Source organism: Chelonoidis abingdonii, chromosome 18, assembly GCF_003597395.2.
Source record: "Chelonoidis abingdonii isolate Lonesome George chromosome 18, CheloAbing_2.0, whole genome shotgun sequence".
Lineage (NCBI taxonomy): Eukaryota > Metazoa > Chordata > Testudines > Testudinidae > Chelonoidis > Chelonoidis abingdonii.
In genome coordinates this window covers 17289075-17307186 of record NC_133786.1, presented here as the reverse complement: position 1 = coordinate 17307186, position 18112 = coordinate 17289075, and the positions used below count along the sequence as shown (strand labels likewise).

At 42.6% G+C, this 18112-nt stretch overlaps 1 protein-coding gene across 2 annotated transcripts in view; it reads left to right on the top strand.

The window, feature by feature from the left end:
• The first annotated feature begins 11490 nt into the window (after positions 1-11490).
• CADM1 (cell adhesion molecule 1) overlaps positions 11491-18112 on the top strand; it is a 294651-nt gene continuing 288029 nt past the window's right edge. For both annotated transcript variants that reach the window (XM_075073458.1, XM_032796110.2), the window contains exon 1: positions 11491-11657. In XM_075073458.1, coding sequence (XP_074929559.1) covers positions 11543-11657 — 115 coding nt within the window. In that variant the 5' untranslated portion in view covers positions 11491-11542. The remainder of the gene's footprint in view (positions 11658-18112) is intronic.

Here is an 18112-nt window from a genome sequence, read left to right as displayed (position 1 = left end):
CAGCTGAGCACCAGATCCATTGAGCAGGGGTTCTACAACTAGAAGGACCCAAGGTGCAACTGTGCAAGAGAGTGCCTCAGACAGTCAACACACGGGCGGATGATAAGACGCAGCAGGAACAGCTCACTGAACGGCACAACCGCAAGTGGCTGGCATTGTGAACAGGATATTGCAATAGCGTTCGGGCATAGACGCCTGCCAAGACCAGAGGGAGAATTCCACATAAGTTGTGGAGAATAGCAGTGCTAAGATTTTGTAGGGACTTCCAGAATCCAGACGGCAAGGCACGGTATGCCAATCAACAGACATCTTGGAAAGGACAAGGACAGAAGAACAGCTGTGGGTGATAGATGTAGCAGTGCCAAGTGAGCCACACAGGGGGAAAGAATATGAGAAGCTGGAGAAGTACCAGGGCCTGAAAGAGGAACTAGAGAGGATGTGGAAAGTGAAGGCCAAAGTGGTCCCAGTGGTGGTAGGAGCACTCGGGGCTGTGACTCCTAAGCTGGCTGAGTGGCTCCAACAGATCCCAGGAACAACATCAGTTAGCTGTTCCTAGCACTGCGCACTCCTGAACAGAGAAGATACTGTGCAGAACCCTCAAACTCCCAGGCCTCTGGTAGAGGACCCGAGGTTGAGGAAGACACATACCACCCCTAGGGGTGAGAGGGGAATGTTATTATTTTTTTATATATATGACAAAGAATGGATCTGTGCATGTATCAATGGATAATTGTGGAGATACTGCAGATCAAGCCTCCCTAGTTAGGACTGAAAATGTCTCCTAGTTGGCACAGGGTGTGCCATACATTTCCAGATAGAGATCTATTTTTCTTTCTCAGACCTATGCCCCCAGACCGTTCTCTGGATGCATCTCATTTTTATTCACTTCTCTAAACTCTCTGTGGATGGGATTAAGGATCATGTGCTGCTCAAAGCCAGCTTTGCAATGTGGGAGACTGACTGACCTGTAGAACCAAAAACACTTCTAGCCTTATAAGTTGATTCCTACTTGAGCTATGCAAAAGTTATGGCAATATTTCTGTAAAGTGATTGAGAGATCATTGTCAGTGGGCTTGAGGTCATTGGACACATCCCAAATTCTGCTTTTCTGTAAAATTTGACAAAACAGCTTTTTTCACCAAGAATGAGCAATGTTTAATTTTGAGTTTCAAGGTCACTCTTCTCTCAGAACTGGAGAGCCAGGAATGGAGTGCAAAAAGTTGAATCCTACAGTCCCATGGTGGTTGCCTAATTTTCTGCTCTATGTATCAGGTGCTAAGATGGTCTGAATTTGAAGGGAAATCTCTTTAATGAAAACCACAATGCAGCTTCCCACATATATCCTCTTTCCTTTCGTAAGTCTTTCTCACTTAAAACAATTTAAAAATAACAAACTCTACTAAACTGGCCTTGGTGAACTGATTCGGTGAACCAGTTCTGTATCGGTCATATTTCAAGATGTCAGTCTGAAGCAGAAGTGGACAGGTTGGCATTTCAGAAACCCAAATGTAATACAGTTGATCCAATCCATGTATGTGGATATAGATTATATTGATATAGATATCTGGAGAGACAATTGGTATTGGTTAGCTGCAACCATTTGGGAGTACTTCCCCCTTTTTGAATAGTCTTGAATCAATGCATGCTGGAGATGTCCCTTCCAAGCAGAGAATGGCAATTTATATTTCTAGTATCTGTGCAGTGTTCGTTAGGGTTTGTTTGGTTTTGTTAAAGGTTTTAGCCAAGCAAAAAAAATCCCATCTGTATGGTGCTTTTTTATAAAAATATAAAAAGCTGGAGTTCCTAGGAGTTAGCTTTAAGTCACAGTCCATAGCAATCTAAGGAATTCTTTGGCTGGGGACTTCCTCTGTTTATTTCAAATACCCCTTTATCATTTTTGTTGAAAGAGCCATGTTCTCTGTAAAGTGCTGCCAATTGGAAAAAGAATCAGATAATGAAGACTGACACTGCACTGATGACAGCCCTTCAGTTCCTCAATAGGATTTCTCCAAAATCAAGACTGTTTTATTGTCACATTTGTTGAATTTTTTTTACAAGTAAATTAAAAAAAAATTTTCAGGTCACATAACAAATTAAAGCTTACAAACATGCCAAGAAAAGGACTGAGCAAATGCAAATATCAAGTGGGGTATTGAAGGCAATTTTGTAACTAACTCAAAATGAAATTGGTTGATGGGTGCTGAGCATATGTGCTTTAAAAAGATTACATTATTGCCTGTGTACATGTAGGCAGTGTTTCTAGCGATTGAAAGAGAACTGAAGTCATTCTGATTACATCATTGTATAAATGTTGCTTTTAGGTTTTTAATTTATCAATTGTTTCTGCAACTATTTGAAATGTAATCTCTTCCTGACAGAGGTCTTGGTTCAGAAAAGTACTAAAGCATGTGGTTTAAATTTCATAGAAATCAATAGAATTTGGGCATGTGCTTAAGTGCTTTGCTGAATAGGAACATATTCTAGCACATGCTTAAAGTTAAGCATGTGGCTGCATTACTGAATTGAAGCCACAGTTTACTTGACCATAAAGAGATCCAAAAGTGCTCTTTGAACTGGTGACGAACTACACAGACCACATTAGCCTTGAAGAAAAGCAGCCACCTCTGGAGTGAAATGTAGTTGCTGTCAGTGCACAGCAACAGGGAATGCCAGCTAATTTTAATTCTAAAAATTTAGAAGTGGTGGGAGCCAGTGGACAGCACAGGGCTGAGACTCAGGAGACCTGAGTTCTGTTCGTGCTCTGTCACTGGCCTACTGGATCACCTTGGGCAAGTCACCTCAATTCTGTGCCTCAGTTTCTCTATCTGTAAATGGGAATATTGACTTCTCTGTAAAGCAGTTTGAGACCTATGGATGCAAAATTTGAAATGAGGTAATATTACTATTTACATAAGCTAGGAGGTTATTACAGACTTTATGGCACTGCAACTGTATTGGGGATTTTAGAGTTGCAAAAATCTAGCTACTGAAGTTGGAACAAGGCTTGGACACTGGGATTCGTGATGCGAAAAGGCCTATGGGCTCTTGAATATCTAGTAGTCAGAATCCTCTAAATCCTTGTTGCTTTCCTTGCCTTAGTATCAGACCTTAATTAAATTGTGGCCACCAAAATTAGCTTAAACTTCTATCCAAAAGTGGCCTCTTGACCAACACAATATCCCTTTACCTAATGCTGGGGTATTTAGCCAGTACAGAGTAAGCGCTCTAGGCAGGGACTACCTCCTCTTGTATGTTTGTACAGCACCTAGCACTATTTACCCCTGATCACTATGGGTGTCTCCAGCTGCTACTGCAATACAAGTACATATTTAATGGGAAAAGTATCTCCCTATTCAATAACCAAAACCACTTTCTAGATCATTTGTCTTGTCACAACTAACCTTGTCTAGCTTGTGAAAGCTGATGGGATCAGAATGCAAGATGCTCCGTATCTTTTTTTAATGGGGATAAGAGCAGTATTCCTGCATTGTGCATTGAGTCTCTTTGATACATTTAGATTTTGAACAAATTTGTTCATCATAGTGAAAGCTAAACGAATAAAATATATTGACAGATTTGTACTGGAACTAAAGTACTAAATTTATAGAGGAAGAGCGTGGCAAATAACTGTCACACTACATGAAAAGAAATTAAGCTTTGCATTTTTACCTGATTTTTAAACAGACTGAACTTCACTTCCTCAGTCTAGGGATCATTAAAAGGAGATATTCAGACTCCACCTGGGAGCCCTATTGTTTGAATGAAGCACATTCTTGAAGTCCTTGAATTTCTGTCAGGAGAGCCATTGAGTCTGAAATGCTATAACTTGATTATTCCTTTTCTGGACTCTTCCCACAAATGCCTAAATTTTCAGAGTTACACAGGTTTTATCCACACACTGACTTTCATGTGAGTTGTGTGGCTAAATCTCATGCAACTCTGAAAATTTAAGGGCTGATGCTTCTTGCAAGAAAGATGGCTGTTTTTATTCCACTTGACAGAGTATGTGAATGAACAAACACTATCATTTGGGGGAAAAATGGAAATCTCTTAGGAATCTATTGCTCTTTGCAGCACTTTTCATCTGAGGCTCTTAAAGCTGTATTAGGATGGAAGAAACCTCACAATACCTGCACAAATTACATAAATGTCTATCTCTATTCTACAGAGAAACTGAGACATAAACTCAAGATGAGCTACTAAGGTTTATACAGCAAGTGAACGGTACAGTCAGGGAGACAACACTGGAGTCCTGACTCCCAGCATCATGCTCCAACTAGTTAGTCATGCTCCCTGGACAGGGAACAGTTGAATACTTAAATATAATCCCTTGATGGAGTTCAGGTGATGACATAAACCACACAAAAAATCTGAACAAAATTCTCATGGCAAGAGAAGATCCTGCTTTACATCAATGATATCACTAAACATGTGTATTTCAGGAAATTGTTACCATGAAAAACACTCAATGTGTGAAAACACAGAGGAAACTTGCACAGCATTTTAATGAAAATGAAGCATGCAAATGACATGTATGAGTTATTTGCAACTGCACCAAATGCACAATTGGTGGGATTAAAAATAAGTGTAAGTTTAAATATCCCATTTACAATGTCTGTCTGTGCTGACAAATCTCTGATCAACCAAACTTGATTAAACACAAGAGAAGGGGGCCTTGGTACATAATTTTTAATTAAACTCTATTTCCTTAGTTAAAAAGAGATCCTACGACTTAGGGCATATGTATGTAAACCTGATCTCTGAATTGTACAATAGGCTATGCATACATGTTCCAGGATTCTGGTGGAGACCACCTTCAACTGTGATTTTGTTCCTACCTCAGTAACATAAATTCCATTAGGGACTGTCTGGCTTTGGAGCAGTTAAATTTGTAGTATCTCTGCTATGTACACTAGTGCTCCCAGGCTCCAGTCCTGCAAACCCTCATGCACTCACTTAAATTTACCCATGTGATTAACCCAATTGACTTCAATCCAGCTATTCTTGGGAGCAAAGTTCAGCATCTGTTTGCAGGATTTAGGCTATGAATTGCTACTGTGTGTCTAGCTTTCTATCTTGCTTTTGAACAATAGCTTGACCTACCCTAAACTTTTCTCTGCAGGAGAAATTCCTCTGGATTTAATACATTTTAGGTTGTGTAGTTGACCTATCAAGAAACTAAAAGGAATGACTGCTATTGTTACAGGCCTTATGAAAATGCAACTTCTTGGTATTGGCTCTTTAGAAGTTGTTAAATAAAAAACAATCCTTATTGTAGAGCTGTGCAAGTAGCCTTTCTAGAATGAGTAGGCTCTATACAAAATTAGTGAAAGTATCTAAGGCACAAACATACCAACTGTGAATGTGTAGATGTATCTTGTACTATATCTAGCGGTTAGAACTGAATGTCAAAAAGGCCCCTTAAAGTAAATAGACGACCTCTCAAATAGGAGCTGGATTGGTCCGTAACCTGAGAAACGTCAGTGCTCGCTGTTCATCCAAATATCTGAATGTGAATCCTTCCCATGTTGTCATATTTGCCCAATTGGATGTATTGTTAAATAAGGTTCACTCTTCAGTTTGTTGCATGAGGGAGAGCAGTATATATTTGCCTCTCGGCTTTTCTGCATTTTTTCTATATGTGCAAGTCTAGCACTTTACAGTTTTGGCATTTTCTCCAGCTCACGTATGTCACAGATTGGAATTCTCTGTCTTAAGTTTATTTCTGTTCTTGCTTTAAAAAGGCATTAACAAACAATTGATTATCGGTTATAAACTCAAACACCATCTGGTACTTGAAATTAGCTAAATTGAAGTAGAAAAAACAATTACCATCTGAAGAATGTTTGCCAGTGGCTTAAAAAAATGCTATTGTCAAGAAATTCCTCATGCTCATAACTTTTATTAAGTAGTTATGAAAACTTGGCACATTTCACATGTGATCTAGATCGTCTTCAAGTCTGGGAATTATCCTATCACACTTGAGTGGACTTCTGCTGATGTTCCCCAGTTAAAGTGTTAGAAACTACAGCCCATACAGTCTTAAAATGTTCCCACCTACCAATATTTGCTAATAGGAGAGGTAAGTCATTACTAGATTCAGAGGGTTTTGATTCTTAGTTACTCTGGGGCCCTTTTCCACTCAGCACTGTAAAGGACCTTAGAGTAAGCAAAAGCAGCATGCTGTGAATTTCCAGCCAGTGGAGAGCTGACTGGGGGAGGGACTGTACACTAGTCCTGCCCTCAGCATAGAGAACAGATTGGGAGCTTGGTCCGAGTGCATTGCACTATTGCTATTTGCTGCTTTGCCAGAGTCATAGGTTGCTCCCATTTGCACTGTGTGCTGGGCAGGATTCTGCATGGCTGAGAAAACAGAACAAAAATGGCTTAAGAATATCTTCACTCTCATCCTCCATTTCTCTGCTGGAGGAATTTAGATCCAACATCTCCCAGGTTCCCTTGATCTCCCGACTGCATCTGCATGAAAGAGAGGTCACTACTGGACTAAGAAACCTGATGATCATAGAATGTCAGTTTGAATCAGTGACTTCAGGAGAGGCCTTATAATGTTAAGAAATCTCTCCATTATAGATGAAATGGTCAGGTCAATCTTCTCCCCTCCCACTTTTTAGCTAGCTTCTGTTGCCAGCTGCCTGTAACCTGAGCCCTCTCAAGTATAAAACAGCTTTCAATCACTGCCAGTGGGGCTCATGCTTCAAGATCAAAACTGCTAACTCACTGTGACCAATAATCTGAGGTTAAACTTCCATGGTAGAGGAAATAGTTTTCCTCTTGAAACTAAAGTTAATGCCTAATGGAATGCATTAGGAGACTTCCAGCAGGAACCTAGCAACTCTCCTTAGTACATCTTGACTCTTTTTCAGCAAAAAGGAACGCACACGGTTAAGGAAGTCATTTCTTAAAGTTCAGGATTTGCAATTTGCATTCCATAATCTCGGTCATTTAGCAGCAGATAATTTGTCATGGTTTGTTTTAGCTGTTGTGATATTGATATTTATTATGCAAATTGTATTTCCTACATCTTATTATTCTGCATCCCATGAATACTTAAGTTTAAAGGTTTATAATAATTTAATATGGGTTGTCCTTCAATTTGTTGCTTGAGCAGCAGTGGGTCATAATGTACAATATCTTATGGAAGGGAATAAAATAAGTAATTAAAAAGAGACAAACAAGATAGTCTGGTACCTAATCATACTGAGGCAAATTGAGTTTATATGCAGTGTCTCAGACCAAATTTGTTTACCAGCATGAAAGTCCTTCTGGAGATGAACAATATATGGTGTCCTAGACTAAGATAAGTGCTTCCCTCCTAATCAAAGGACAAATCTGGTTTAGCCACATAGTTGTAATGACCCTAGCAACCTTAACATTGTGTGCATCTTGTGAAACAGGGCAGTTGTTGTGCAGGGAGCAACGGTTTACTTCCAATTTGTAAAATCTGTAATGCAAAAAGACGCTACTCTTCCAACAGAAGTGAGAAGAGCACAGATTTAACGGAGGAGAAAGGGGGCTGTTTTGCTCAGAGGCTAGTTGTGGATATAAATGGTCCCAGCTTGAAGGAGTTGGAGTGTGGGAAGTCCTCAGTTAGCACAGATAATGCTTGTCTGAATCCATGCTAGAAGCAATCCAGTCAGAAAAGTGAGTTCTTTCTAAACCTACAGTGTGATGCAACGTTTGCCCTGAGCAGTTTTAAGTTTAGACTCTGCAAAAGGTGACACAATGGTAAAGCTAAAGTGACAACTCCTTTGCTGTAGCATTGTTTCGAATAACCTAATTAAGAATGTGGGAAATATTTAGCATCCCCTTTCCAGTAAGGCATGCTTAGTTCCATAATAAGGAATAATGAGAGAAAGACATTAAGTTCTTTCCAACAGAAGACACCTACTAGTCGATAGCCAAGATGATGCATTGCACAATGTATTAAGGCACAGCGTAGCAGTCTGGAGGAGCAATTCTCTGGAGCTAGTCTCTTTTGAAGAGGGAGGAAGGGCTGCTCAGTTCAATTCAGACAACTGACCTGTAAAAAATCATTGCACAGATGGAAAATCTAAACCAAGGTGAAAGTTACCAGCTCCTTGATACCCATCTCCCATATAATGTTGATTCAGAAAAACAAGGCAATGGAGTGGGGAGATGGTATCTCTCCAGAGATAACCGCACCCCACTTGATGGCTAGAAGAGCAAAATAGGTAACTGTTCCATACAGTGTGTAATGCACTGATGTGAAACTTGCAGAAATTAAAAAAATCTGTGGATGCATGGCACCCCCTTGGGAGGCCCTTCCTCATGCCCATAAACTGACTCCTGCCTTTGTCTGACACCTTACACTGGCCAAAGTGAGTGGAAAGGTGGTAGAAGGTTACTTTAGCTTATGAGTCTGTTCAGGGGGCAGTTGGATGGAGGGGTGAGATGTGGAAGAAAAGTTGAATTGAATGGAAACATAGAACAGTCCAAGGAATTAAGAAAATGGAGTTATCTGAACTAAACAGCTATTAATTTAGGGACTTTGAGGGCTCCTGGTGAGGTGGTAGGATCATTACGAGAACAAACCAATGTGGACCATCAATACTTGCTTTGGTTGGTGTACTGAAGTGAGACTAAGTTGCCACCCATCTTTTGTGTGTTTCTTTAGTGGGGAAACAAAGACATATTAACTTGAATTTACCAGCATCCACCTCATGGTCTCAATTGCATCATCTTATTCCTGGGCTGCCTTTGTTTTGATCATAAAATACATTCAGGGAGAGAGAGACAGATGACAGTAATGACTTTGCTCTGAGCAACTCCTAAACTGTGAACCTAAGCTTGCTACTACTGCCTCCTCCATAGTCAGTTTCCTACTCTGCCTTTTTTACTACCCTTTTCTGTTTTTGCCTTCTTTCTAATGAGTCCAGATGAGCCAACCATAGCAAATCTATGTAAAACTACTGTGACCAGGGGTCCATCTAAACCTGATGCCTGAGCAGTTTGATTTCAGTGGAAGCTCACCAGGTCCCAGAGTGGCTAACTGCATGTTGTAACCTTTGACTATTCCTACTGTTGCTTGTAGTCCCCAGACTTTCCCTGTGTCTCAACTGACTGCAGTCAATATTGGGGTGACACTTCAATGTGGTATTCTAGGGCAGGTCATGTCTTTTTTTCCCAGACTGCCTTTCACCAGAGGCCACAAGGTTTGTCTTAGTACAGTCATTTCACATCAAAACAATCAAACTCCCAAGACAACTGAGCTGAAAGACAAAATCAAGAGGGGAAAATCATAATAGGTATGTTGTGCAGACCCTTCTGGTTTATTCTGAAATTCACCAAGAGTTTAGCAGCTTGGGTTAGTTGTCTCAAAATGGCCTTAAATGTCTGACTCCTGGAAAGCACTGCCAGTGGAGGCTAGATCTTTGGCTTCATGTGTTGTTGCTGTCTTCCCTGTAGGTTTCAACTTGACTAGTGAATATATTAAAACTACAATGGCCTGTCTCTTAATCCTGGGAGTAAGGCTTTCTAGTTTTTGGGTTAAAAATGCACCTTTCTTCTCCAGTGAAGACCAAGCCTCTTTCCTCCCCAGTCAGATCCAAATCCTTTATCATTTGTGCCCCTTCACTGATACTGAAGATGTGTGGGAGAGCTTGTGATCACATTGGCCATCCTGGTAGTGTTTATGAGCAATGTAATGTGTAATCAGATGCATCAGCCTGGTGAAGTGTGATAGTGTTTGCCCACTGTTCAGTAGCTGGCCTCCCTGCTCTGGGCTCACATCTCTTGTCTAGCTATGAAGGTATTTCCCACTAGCCTATCTGAAAAATCCAGCATTGCAAATTCTCTTCAGGCTTAGTAAGGGATAGGAAAGATCTGAAGGGTCAAGATGACAGGATCTTGGTTTGTATGTCAGTTGTCCTTAACTAGAAATGTTAGTCAAGCTCAATCTGTCTTTAAAGCAGCAGGGATTTACATTTTTGTACAGTTGCCCCTTACTATTATATCTTACAATTCATTCTTAACATGAATTCTACTCTCTCAACTATGAATCATGGACAGATTAATCAGTCATAGCCATATGCTATGTCTGATTTTTTTCTTAGCAACTGAATTGCCGATGTTGGAGACACAAGGTGCATTGTCTTATCTTGAGCTATGTTTTTTCCTCCTTTCTGTGTCCCTCCTCCTTTCTTACTTTGCCTTAAACAATAGGATCCAATTTCAATGGTGGAACTAGAGAGCTTCTGCCTAAATCACTTTTTTACCCTAACAGAAGCATTTGGTGCCCTCTAAGATTGGAAACAAAGGTTTTTTTCTTTTAAAAAACCCTATACAACCAGAGGCACTAAGAAAAATGTGTCTAAAAACATCTATTTGTTTTTATAGGGGGAGATTTTTAAATTTTTCTTGTGTACTTAAGGGATTTGTTCAGTTCATAAAGCAAAACAAATCCACAGCAACCACACCCTCTATGTAGATGTTGTGACAGTAAATTGTAACATCCTAAAAGCCCTATTGGATAATCCATGCAAGTCACTGCTAAATTCTGTTCTTTGTAGTGAGCAACAGTACACTGAACAAAGGCAAGGAATTGGGTGTACAGTCATTATAAAGGACTTAGCCACTGCCAGATACAGCAGTGGGGCGTGCTGCTAATGCGATTGCAGCTTATTTGGTCCATAGTCAGTAATGCCAGAGGCTGAACTCAAGGGATGTAAAAATTGTGGGGCTTGTGGTTAGCATAGAATCTGTGTCCTCCCTTCCCATGTTTTATTTACCAGTAGGCTTGTACACACCCACTTTTGCACCAGTTTAACTAAGGCTTTGCCTACAGCGGGAAGTTGCTTCATTGTAGCCTAAGGTGTGAATGTAAACCAATAAATTACACTGGTATAATTAAAGCTGTGCAAATACCAGATTTTTTGGTTTACTAGCAATTTATAAATATATTCTTTTCACAGTCTAAATGGTCCATTGTGTTCCTGACAGCTTTGAATTGATAAAAGGAAAAGGATTTTTCCAACGAATTTTGAAGGAAAATGGTGTTAAGCCACAGCAGCTCTACAAGGGGGGGCTGGGGAGGTCCTTAGACAAAGTAAGAGGGGGAGTGGGGTCAGGGGGCTGAGGGCGGAGGTGTGGGGGAGGTGGGAGCACTGGGGGTGAGGACAGGGAGGGGGGGAGAGGGGTGATTGGAGGGGCATGCAGGTGGAGCTGAGCTGCAGGGTTTGGGGGGAAGAGGCTGAAGTGGATGGGAGGATTGAAGTTGGTGGGGGAAGGGGCGGTGTATGGGGCTGGCTCCCTCTCCCCCCCCCCCCCCGACACGTGGTCAGGCGGCAGGAGTCTCACCTCTCACCGCCGTTGCGCCCCAGGCCGGAGATGAGACTTTGCCCCCGTTTCCTTATCGCGGGGGGGGCTTAATTAGCATCCGCCAACTCGCCGAGAGGGGGCGGACTCCAGCCGCCCCGCCCCGCCGTACGTCGCGCATCTCTTAGGCGGGTTGCTCGAGCGCTAGGTGCGGGCGGCGCTGGCAGAGCGACCCAGGTGGCTGGACATGGCGAGTCGGACGAGGACCAGCGGCTGCCTCGGCGCGGCGGCGGCGGGCCCCCCGCGCATCCTCCGCTCCCGCTGCTCGCTGCTGCTCGCCGCCGCCGCGCTCGTCCCCAGAGGTAGGGGGGTGGCTCCGGCTCCATGCGTCCTTGGCACGGGGTGGGGGAGCCCCTACTGCACCCCATTAACACTTCACAGCCCCGTGTTGCGCCCCCAAACCCCCTGGCTGACCCCATAACCCCATTAGTTGCCACGTATAGGTCTCCTCTGCTACCCCATAACCCCATAGTGCACCCGTTATAGTCCCCTGCTGCCCCCATACCCCATTAGTGCACCGTATAGCCTCCTGCTGCACCCCCTGCCTGCACCCCATAACCCCATAGTGCACCCGTATAGCTTCCCTGCTGCACCCCTAACCCATAGTGCACCGCGTATAGCTCCTGCACCCCCTGCTGCACCCCATAACCCCATAGTGCACCTGTATAGCCCCCTGCTGCACCCCATAACCCCATAGTGCACCCGTATAGCCCCCTGCTGCACCCCATGCTGCACCCCATAACCCCATAGTGCACCCGTATAGCCTCCTGCTGCACCCCCTGCCTCCATATTGCACCCCCTGCTCCCCCATCGTGCTCCCTATAGTGCCCCCTTGCATCCCTTATCGCTTCCTCTTCATGCCTGTGCCCCTATAGCTCCCCTTCTCCACCCCCTTGTAGTTTTCCTGTGGCTCCCTCCCCACCCCCATAGCCTCTCTCCTGGCCTCCGTGCCCCCTGGCAGGGCCACTCTCGGGGCTGGCTGCAGTTCCCCTCTGCTCTGCCTGCCTTTCCAAAGCAGAAGTTACCCCCCTCCGTGACTTGGCTCCGGCTGCTTCCCCAGGCCCTGACTCATTGCGCTTCTCCCTTCGGCAGCCGTGCTGGGGGCAGGGGTTTGGGAGGGCAGGTTTCTTCTCCCCGTTTCCTCTCTTTCGGCCGAGCCGGGAGGCAGGCAGGCAGCGATCGTGTGAATTAAAAATCTCAGCCTGTATCAGTGTTTTGAATCCAGCCAGTCTGCCGCCTCCTGGGCTTTCGGACTCCCGTACAGCCTCCTGCTTCTCTGAATCTTCCAGGGCTGTGGAGATTGGAAGGACTAGTTCAGATCAAGTATTGGGAGTCTTAGTCCCCGTTCCCACCCCTCTTGTTACAGGGGCTAGCTCCGTGTTTGTAACTGGACAAGGATTTTATTTCCTTCCCTGTATTGCAAACATTTTTCTCTTCCAACAGCAGCGGCTGTGAGTGTTGGCAAAATTGGAAATGAAGAGGGCAGTATTTGCTTTCAGTAACAAAAGGGGGAGAGACAAATCACTTCACCCTCAGATCACTCTTTGCAATGCTTCAGATAATGCTGTTTGCTGATTTCTTGTCACCCATACCTTCCTAAATAAATATGTGTGTGGAATAGATCAGATTGAACCTCCCTTGCGCAGAGAACCAATGATGACAGTTACATCAGCAGCAACAAGTAGAAAATAAAAATAAATAAATAAATACCATATCAGAAAGAATGCTTAGCTGTGTTGTGGCCTGCAGGTTGTTCTTTGGCTGCTATAAAAGTCTTCTAGCATTTCTCTCTCTGATGTTTTAGTTTTACCAGTTATTTTCACAATTATGTAAATAGTATGCAGCTGAGTAAATCCTAATGTGCTAGGTCAAGCCCTTGAGAGGATTATTCCATGCAAAGCATTTTTTAAAAGTGCTCTATTTCCTCTAAGCCATTTATTTTATAGACTAAATGTGTATCGGGTGCATAAAATGAGATTTTTGGTCTCATTTTCCTTCCACTTAAAACTGTGTGTAAATCGCTAAATCTTTAATTTATGGGTTGGTAGATAAATTGGTTTGGCAAACCTGGATTTGTTCAAGGTTCCTTCTTTGTGATGCCCAAATTTTGATTATCTTAATAAAATATTCCCGAAAGAGCATCTTTGGACTACTGCATTGTGAAAAACCTGTGTCATTAAAACCTAGGTGCACATGAGGATCTGAAACTGGTGAGTAACAGAGGAAACAATACATTGGCTACTGAAGAGACTGTTGGGCACAGATATTTCCTTTAGACCAAAAATGACAGATACATAGCGTTGCTTATGGAGAGTAAACTAATGGGCTACATCTGAGTGTTCAGCCTGCTTGTTGAGTGAGTGGTGAAAGTAGTAACTGCTTTATTTATAAATATTTTGCTATATGAAATTGCTGTTCTTAAAAGGGGATATACAGTGACTAGTAAAGAAGGAATTGTGGGCTTGATAGTGTGTGTCACTGACATGAAAATTCTGTTACTAGTTACCATGGAAGCAGCTTCTTGCTCTTGTGTATTTTATGGGTCTGACTGGCTATCAAGTAGTGTTCACATTTAAAAGTAATTGGTTTCTGTGTGTTTTCTATAATTCTTTGTTCATAGAATTGTTGTAATTGAAAGTGCTAAATAAGTCTGGGCCATATGGTGCAAAGGCAGTCATCTGTCAGTGTAGCCTGAGAAAGGATACCTCCATGGTGAATTGGGAAGCCAGAAAGTCTGTAGTGAAGAGTCGAAAACCTGTTGGTATCGAAGTAGAACTTACGTGCTTCCATTTTCTTTTCTGTTGTGACTAATAGGCGCCTTGTTAAAATGAGTACTTCACTGTAACATGATCTGTCTTTCATTCAGACTAGATGCTTTTCCCATGGCGATTGTTTTGGATTAAATGGATGTTAATTTAACCCAGCCAAAATGGGATTCCCCAAGCCTTTCTGGCTCTTTAAAATTGCTCCTGCTTTACAGGGAAGCTGTATGATTTAACTTCAAGCTATAATTGGAATCTCAGCTGACAATTTGGTGGGTGATTTTGGAGCAACTTCTGCAGTACTCTGACACAGTGTTTTTGCAGAGGCTTGACAAGCTGCTTATTCTGGGCTACGTGTTCTACCTAGTGCTGCCTAGCTATTGTTGCGTTTCTTCTGCATTGAACTGAATAGCCACAGGAGGGACTTGCACTTGCGTCTGGCTTTGATAAAATATCCCTCATTAATGCCACTTTATATTTACAGTGTGTCACTGGAGACGCACAAAGCTTTATTCACTGACTTGTGTGACAAGAGGAGCTAGCGTTATTTGACTGGGACATTTTGGAGGAACAAGAGAGTCATTGAGTGATCTTTTGAATTTAACTAATACGAAAAGGGGAGGTGGAAAATAAAAGAGCAGGCAGTTCTTTCCAACAAAGAGCTTTATTCATATGTATGTTGTACATGTTTTCCCCAATGGCCCCCTTGGTCAGGCAGTGGGGGAAGAAAACTGGTGTCACTTTCAGTTCATTATTCTGACTTGACATACCTTCTTTGAGCGAGGAATGCTCTCCAGAGCAAGGCCACCATCCCGTGCCGCCTGTGTACCACTTAGGTCAATGGCAGTTACTTTATGAAAGTGCCATTTTAAAACACATTGTTTTGGAGGAAGTGCTAATCTGAGTTCCAGTCCCTCCTCTTAGCTCAGCTGTTCCATAGATGTAAGTGCCTGCTTGTTGAGGGAAGGGGGGTGGGTGGGGAGGGAAGGGAATGTGCCATTGGCTGTTTTTTTTTTTTTAACGGGTAGAGAAACAGCTGTCACTTTGGCATGACTCTCAGTGGGCAGAGGCCAACACTCAATATGTTCAGACGCTCAGGTATTTATGCAATTACTGCATGGTGTTCATGGTTTTTAAGACGTTTTGCTGCCAAATGGATTTTTGTCCTTTTCAAAAATGACATTGTAAAATGGACTCTGGTTTTATGGGGTCATGGAGTTCTCTTGTGCTCCTGCTCATACCTGTTAGATTTTAGTTTCACGCATAGTGAATTGTTCAGTCGTTGGAGCCGGAGAATTGGATCACTAAACAATACTCGAGCTAAAATAAAAATGCTTTTGTAACGTGGCCATGAATACACAGTATCTAATCCCCTCTTTCTGTATCTCAAACCCTTAATGCCTCATCTCCTGCTTAGAATCACCATTTAAAAAAAAACTTTTTTATTAAGAGGAAGGTTCTTACTGCACTACTACATGGCAAGCCAGGTAAATGGAGCCCAGCTAATAGGCCTAACAATCTGAATTAAAATATTGCAGCATTAGGAGCAATTGAAAAGAAATGAAAATGAGGGATCTGAATGCTGCAGTTCTTCAGTTAAAAGGGATGTGACTGACCTGTATGCCGGGCATTACTCACTGACAGACTGGAGAGCACCACGCAGCGGTAACTGTTGCAGAACGGATAATTTGCTATTTGGAGCCTGGTGGTCATTAATCTCCACTACAAGTCTGATTATCCAAGGCAAGGGGTAAAGCGCTAGGCACTCTCCATTGGCTGAATTTATGTCAAGTTTTCTTAAAACTCCAGGAATGTTTTCCTCAATTCTCCCTCCTCCCCCTAGCACCTTTAAAAGCAATTAATGTGCAATAATGAAGTTTCAGTACGTCCGGGAAAGAAAATCCATGCCATGGTAGTAAATAGTTGTTTGGTAATAATTGCATAGCTTAGCGTGGCTGTCTGTCTCCTAACTCTAGGGTTAAATAGGTCCTTTCTGCAATGCTGGGCAAGGTTCAATATGGTGATATTGCTATATCTCACTGTCTTGGTTGAATCCTAAATTTGGGGTGTGCTTTGCAGCATGTTGTAATGGCTGTGCTGAATGAGTCAAGCACAGTAATTGGTATAGGACTAGGCAGTGTTAAAACTTGGTATAAAATAGTCTAATGCCATGATGAATCTGTGTAGTTCTTCAGCACCTTTCATCTGATGGTCTCAGTGCTTTACACGTAAGTAAGTTTCACCCTCTCTCCCTGAAACAGGAAAAGAAAACAGGAATGACGTCAGCTAGCAGTGAACTGCAGTCAGCCCTGGGGTGGAACAAGCATCTGTGTAATAGTGCACAGTAATCTACTACAATAACATTCCAACTCAAACCACCGGGGGAATTTAGTGAGGCAGAGTATAACTGCCCAAACTGGAATCTTGTCTCGCATCCAGAGTTAACAGGGACAAGGTGGGTGAGGTAATATCTTGTATTGGTGAAAGAGATAAGCTTTCATCAACAGAAGTTGGTCCAATTAAAGATATTACCTCACCCGCCTTGTGTCTCTAATAGCTTTGGACCAATACAGCTGCAGCAACGCTGCAAATCACGGTTAACCGTTGTACTTGTAAGAGAGTGCAGTGGGATATCTAATGACAAGAAGAGTCAGGACTTGAGTTTTACATCTTAGCCAGGAAAAATAAGCCCTGTAAGCAATGGAACAGCTAAAAGATCTGCTCAGATGTCAGTAATCTAATGTGGCTGGTCAACAATCCCACTGAGAATATGGGTTAAGCAGACTTTTGTAAATATAGCACAAGATTGTAAGGAGCCTTTGTCTGCAAGCAGAGGGGGTAGGGGTGGAGGTGGGGGGAATCTTACTGTCCACTGTGTTTGACTGGGACTGAGCTGAGCACTTAGCATGAAAAAATGTGCTAAGAGTTTCTGGCTCTGGTGAGTGTTCTGCAGGACATGAAAAGACTTGAGTGAAGTTGCAAAGGAGAGGCTGGCAAAGAAAATACAACTGTCCATTCTGGTTGTGATATGGGCTCATTCAAGGCAACGGAGCCCTGGTTGTAAGCATAACGTTAGGTTTAGGAACCTAATCACCAGTGGGATTACTATGACCTCTTCTGAAGGACAGGAAGAATAATACCAGTCATCTAGGCTTCAGCTACCCAAGCTGTGGTGAGATGAGGGCTAGTCACTAGCACCTTCATCTCACTAATCACTTTTAAATTAACTAGTGACAATATTGGACACAACTATACAACTCAGGAAGAGCTGTTGCTGCTCTTGTTTCGGGGGAGGCTGTCATACCCTTAAGCCAGAGCATTGATATGTTCCCTCTTCAAGCAGCCTTCTTCAGTCTTCATCAGTTTCTAGTGTTGATCTTTTGCTGTTTGTGTTTGTCTTTTGTTTGGTTGTGTAATTAAAGAGACACTTTACATGAAATGACTGACTCAGTAAATAAATATGGCTTAGCGCTGTTGGGCTGTGCCAGACTTCTGAACATGGTACATGGGGGCAGCAGTAGGCAGACCGTCTCTGCCCTATTGCTGGATCTAAAAATGGATCAGACCTTGTGTGTCTGAGGCCATGCCCAACAGAATCCATTTTTGTTTTAGTCTAGGCATGCTGCCTCTTCAGACTGTTTAAGTGCTCTACCAGTCTGTTTTGTTGATTAAAAATAACTTTTCCTAGTAACTTTCTGGTAGCCTTATGCATGTGCATGTTGTTTTGGTTAGGGTGTTTGGCACCGACTCCTGCAGCTGCTGGTAATTTACCTTTTTAAAGTGTCTTTACAATTCTTTGGATATGTCTTTTATTTTGAGCAAAACATGGTAGAATGTTTCAGGATGTCAGAACTCCTTCTCTGACTGTACAGAAAAGTTAAGCACCTTCTTTTGTTTCTGGGGATATGATTTTACCAGACTTCTAAAATGTCCTATGTGAAAGTGGACTGTAAATTTAAAGCATTCAGTCTGGCTGGATTCCAGCCACATAAGGA